This window comes from Triticum dicoccoides, chromosome 6B (genome assembly GCF_002162155.2).
Source record: "Triticum dicoccoides isolate Atlit2015 ecotype Zavitan chromosome 6B, WEW_v2.0, whole genome shotgun sequence".
NCBI classification, from domain to species: Eukaryota; Viridiplantae; Streptophyta; class Magnoliopsida; order Poales; family Poaceae; genus Triticum; species Triticum dicoccoides.
In genome coordinates this window covers 49716883-49722398 of record NC_041391.1, presented here as the reverse complement: position 1 = coordinate 49722398, position 5516 = coordinate 49716883, and the positions used below count along the sequence as shown (strand labels likewise).

Sequence of the window (5516 nt, the reverse complement as noted above, 5' to 3'; positions counted from 1 at the left end):
TAACCTCCTGGTACTTCAAAACTTATCCGAAACTTCCCAAAACCATTCCGGTGTCCGAATGTAATATTCCAATATATCAATCTTTACCTCTCGACCATTTAGAGACTCATTATGTCCGTGATCTCATCCGGGACTCCGAACAAACTTCAGTCTCCAAAACACATAACTCATAATAAAAATCGTCATCAAACGTTAAGCATGTAGACCCTACGGGTTCGAGAACTATGTAGACATGATCGAGACACATCTCCGATCAATAACCAATAGCGGAACCTGGATGCTCATATTGGTTCCCACAAATTCTACGAAGATCTTTATCGGTCAAACCGCATAACAACATACATTGTTCCCTTTGTCATCGGTATGTTACTTGCCTGAGATTCGATTGTTGGTATCTTCATACCTAGTTCAATCTCGTTACCGAAAAGTCTCTTTACTCGTTCTATAATGCATCATCCCATAACTAACTCATTAGTCATATTGCTTGCAAGGCTTATAGTGATGAGCATTACCGAGAGGGCCCAGAGCTACCTCACTGATGCACGGAGTGACAAATCCTAATCTCGATCTACGCCAACTCAACAAACACCTTCAGAGACACCTGTAGAGCATCTTTATAATTACCCAGTTACGTTGTGATGTTTGATAGCACACAAGGTGTTCCTCCGGTATTCGGGAGTTGCATACTCTCATAGTCAGAGGAACATGTATAAGTCATGGAGAAAGAAATAGCAATAAAATTTAACGATCATTATGCTAAGCTAACGTATGGGCCTTGTCCATCACATCATTCTATAATGGTTTGATCTCGTTCATCAAATGATAACACATGTCTACGGTCAGGAAACATAACCATCTTTGATTAACGAGCTAGTCCAGTAGAGGCACACTAGGGACACTTTGTTTTGTCTATGTCCACACATGCACTAAGTTTCCGGTTAATACAATTCTAGCATGAATAATTAACATTTATCATGATATAAGGAAATATAAATAACAACTTTATTATTGCCTCTAGGGCATATTTCCTCCAGTCTCCCACTTGCACGAGAGTCAATAATCTAGATTACATAGTAATGATTCTAACACCCATGGAATCTGGTATGCTACACGTGGTGCCACCGTAGCGGCAGTGGTGGGACTAGGAGTCACCAGATCTGGCCAGGAGTGGCTGGTCCCCATCTCCAGCCATGGTTGGCGTCTTGCCAAGTTCAGGCCTCCACGGATATGGGTGGCACGATGCGGCATCATTGATCTTTTTCTGCAAGTTTGGATTGAGAGGAGGGTGATGCATTTTTGGTGGTACTCCTCGAGTATAGATTCTCAATTCCTAGGGTGAAACACCAAGGTCTGGCCCTCATTGGTTGTACTTGGCAATGGCCTTGTTGAAGGCATTGTTTTTGGGTGAACTCACAATTTTTCGAGGGTGAAAACCCAAGATCTTCGATCGGGTAACGACAACGCTTGTGCATTGTTTCCTTCTTGGGGGCGTTGCTTTTGGAGAACCTTTTTTGTAATCTGGGCATAGTCTTCGGTGGTGGTTAGAGTGCTGCTGATGCATGCTAGCGATTGATCACCCTGGAGGGGTATTTTTTTCTTCTGTTCTTTTTATTTTCTTTTTTGGATGTGTGTATCCTTGATGTATTTGGACATCTTGTTGGTAGAGAGGTCGGGTGTAATTGGAGGCTTGGGGTACCACGACCTTGATATATTCACTTATGCAAAGTTGGCTAAACACACATGGCTATTTCTATCTAGATAGCTCGTGTACGAGGGTCCTTCATGGAAGATACCATGAAATGAGATTCTTTCTTTTTTCAAATGCGGGTTCCCGCATAGTGCATCACTAACTTGGCATGCTATTCTGAAAGGGCGAGAACGTTTGAAGGAGGGTATGTTGTGAAAAAATGGGAATGCACATACTACAGAGATATTGTATGATAAATGGGTGCAGGGCACACCGCTGATGAAACCACTATGATACATGCATGTGAGGAACTCTGGTCCAACTTGTAGCTGATGTTATCGATGAAAAACACGGGCGACTTGAACACTCCATTCATTCATTACGTGTTTATCCATCAGGTGAACTGGCCATCCTTAATATGCCACGACAAAACAATGTACTCCCTCCGTCCGGAAATACTTGTCATCAAAATGGACAAAAAGAGATGTATTTAGAACTAAAACACATCTAGATACATACTCTTTTATCCATTTTAATGACAAGTATTTTGGGACGGAGGGAGTAGCAGAGAACATTTGCTCATGGGTATGGTAAAGAAATGACATGTCTTCTGCTCAATTGTTGTACAGAGCCGTGATGAATACAAGGTATCGTGTGGTAGCTAGATTGTCTAGTTCATCTAATGGGGAAGAAAAATTGAAAAGGCAATGAAAGCTACAATCCAAGTTAAGAGTATTTTGGTGCAGAGTAATTAAAAACAAGCAACCATCATATGCGTAACTAAAAAGGCATGTGATGGGGTTATGTGTGTGCCCTATGTGTGGCCTTGGCGAGGAAATGTTACTTCATATGCCCTTATCACATGTGAGCATCCAAGTTTATTCTTGGATTCTGCTTGAGAATATTTTGACATAAAACTCTCAAGGTTGCACCCGGAAACATGGTCAAGAGATATCTTTGATCCATATTTCCTTGATGCAAGGAAGATCGCTATTAATGCTTCAGTTATGTGGGAGATTTGGAGTAGCCGCAATAAAGATACTCATGTTGAGGAGAAGTACAAGCCACAAAAATCAATGTAATTCACTGATGAATTGAATGCTTCTTTGGAAATAATTGATCAAGGGCAAGCCAAGGATGTGGATAGTCCTCACTATCAATGCTCAATTTGAAAGTCCAAAAAATACTTCAATTAAATTCAAGTTTCAGATTCATTTTGTTATCTTTAGATTAATGCTCATAAACATCTACTAAATGCTTAATATATATAATTAGGGGTGAACTTGTGAATGGGCACATGAATGGAACTCAAACAAACAATCATATGCAGACAAGACCTGTGTTTGTCTTTTATTTCCAACTTTGAAATAGTCTAGTTCGGGTTCTTACATGATAGTGCATGTCACTTTATTTTTCACCGCTACAATGACCAAACCATGGTTTAAGAAAATGGTGTTTCATATATCTAGTACTAGAGTTCTTCTCTTCTCAGTTAGTGCCGACGATGCCAATTGGCGCAATGGTGGTCGAGAATATGGAGGGATGTAGACATTGCACATTGCTGGTAGCGTCTGCAACGCTAGGTTCCTTATTTTCTCGAACTGGGGCAGTTGCTGAGGTTGTACAAAGCCCTGGGCCTGTGGGTTTTGCTGAGATGGCTGGAAGGAGCCTTGGCCTGATGGATATTTTTGCTGAGGCTGCTGGTAGGAGACCTGGCTCGACGGTTGTTGTTGTTGTTGTTGTTGTTGTTGTTGTTGTTGTTGTCGTTGTCGTTGTCGTTGTTGTTGTTGTTGTTGTTGTTGTTGTTGTTGTTGTTGTTGTTGTTGTTGTTGTTGTTGCTGTTGTTGTTGTTGTTGTTGTTGTTGTTGTTGTTGTTGTTGTTGTTAATGTTGATGATGATGATGATGATGATGCAGAATAATAGCATGAACGACATTGTGGATGGCTTGGCACCGTGACTGCTCAGGGGTCTGCCACAGTTGCTGACAACATAATTGTTGCAAAAGTTGGTAACTTTGTTGCGATACTTGTGAGCTTGCATGTGCTATGTTGGGTTGTTGCAAGATGACATCCCTGCATGGAATCAGTTGTTGTTGCAGAATTTGTTGAAGGATTTGTTGTTGTTGTTGTTGTTGTTGTTGTTGTGCTTGTTGCTGTGAAATTGGTTGCACTACAAAAAAAGACACATCCGTGACATTTTGGGCCGAACGAAAAAAAATTCTGTCATACTTATGACACTTCTATGACGATAATTGTGACAAAACCCGGTATCATCATAGATATGGTGGGCTCCTACTTCTATGACAAAAAATCATGACAGAAAATGGGCTTTTCGTCCTGGGCGGGCCGGAGACGCAGCTGCATGACATTCTTTGGGCCGTCCATGATGGAAAAACTGTGGTAGAAGCGAGGGCGAGGAAAATTTCGAGGAGTTCCCGGTTACGGTGGGTTTCGGGGGCCGAGCGATGCACATTTCTCTATTACACATACGCGCGTGTGTGCGAGGCGTTGGCTCTAACTGAACCCGAGTGAGGCACTGGACTCTAACTGAACCCGAGCGATTGCACTGCAGGCTACGCGTTACTAAACCCGAGCGATCGATCGATGGCTGTTAACTGAACCCGATCGAGCGATTCCTTTGCTACTGCTGCTAACTGAAGGCGATCGATGCTGCCTCTGGATGAACAGTGATTGTTGCGGATGGGGGGGGGGTGGATGAACAGTGAGCGGTGGGGGTGGATGAACAAGACCCCGTGGCGTTGCCTCTGGATGAACAGGACCCCGATCGATCGAGCTGGTTGGGGCTGGATGAACAGGACCCATGGAGGGCTGGATGAACAGGACGACCCCGTGGAGGGCTAGATGAACAGTAGACGGTAGAGGGGTGGATGAACAGTAGCCCATGGAGGGGTGGTTGAACACGAGCCCATGGAGAGGGGTGGTTGAACAGTAGCCAGTGGAGTAGCACGCGGTGGAGGCTGGATGAACAGGAGCCCGTGGAAGAACAGTCGCAGGTGGAGGCTGGAGGAGGTCGAAGGTGGATGAATAGTAGGCTGTGGAGGCTGGAGGAGGTCGATGGTGGAGATGAACAATATCCCGTGGAGTCCCGTTTTGCGGTACGCCACACCCCTCCCGATGAACAGGACTTCCATTTTGACCGTAGCGCTCCAACACAAGTCCGTTTCGTCCGTTTTGCGGTACGCCACACCCCTCCCGATCAACAGGACCCCGTTTCGATCGTAGGAGGTCCGTTTCCTCCGTTTTGCGGTACGCTAGATCCCTCCCGATGTACCGGATCCCATTTCGAATGTGGCCAGTCAAACACAAGGCCGTGTCCTCCGTTCTGTGGTATGCCAGGCCTCTTTTCCATCGCCTGTTCCATCCAAGCCCTCCCGATGAACACGACGACACATTCCATTCCGACCCAGCCGGTTGGATCCCCATGCACACGACGACGACGCTGTTTCTCCGTTCCGACCCAGCCATGTACACGAGCCCTGGCCGTACGTATGCGCGAGTAGGCGTTCGAGACCCCGCCCGTATGTACGTACGTAGCCGTATTTTCTTTCTTGCACACTGGTCGCTGTATGTACGTGTACATGCTACGTCCACGCCTCTACTATGACACGTGCGCGCCTCTACATCGACCAGTATGTACATACACGTACGCGACCAGAATGACAACGCTATGTATGCTTCGACCAGGTGGGTCCCGACTGTCAGGCACTTCCTTGCGTGCGAAGATGTAGCTGGTGGGTCCCAGCAGTCAGGGGGGCGAATCGTTTTTTTTTGCCCGGACGCACTTCCTTGCGTGCGAAGATGTAGCTGG

At 45.3% G+C, this 5516-nt stretch overlaps 1 protein-coding gene across 1 annotated transcript in view; it reads right to left on the bottom strand.

Annotated features, from left to right (window-relative positions):
• Positions 1-4989, bottom strand: part of LOC119320697 (alpha/beta-gliadin A-V-like) — a 27485-nt gene extending 22496 nt beyond the window's left edge. Inside the window, exons 1-3 of the mRNA XM_037594670.1 lie at positions 4980-4989; positions 3600-3857; positions 3232-3545 (exon numbers count right to left, since the gene is read on the bottom strand). Coding sequence (XP_037450567.1) covers positions 3232-3545; positions 3600-3857; positions 4980-4989 — 582 coding nt within the window. The remainder of the gene's footprint in view (positions 1-3231; positions 3546-3599; positions 3858-4979) is intronic.
• Positions 4990-5516: the final 527 nt, after the last annotated feature.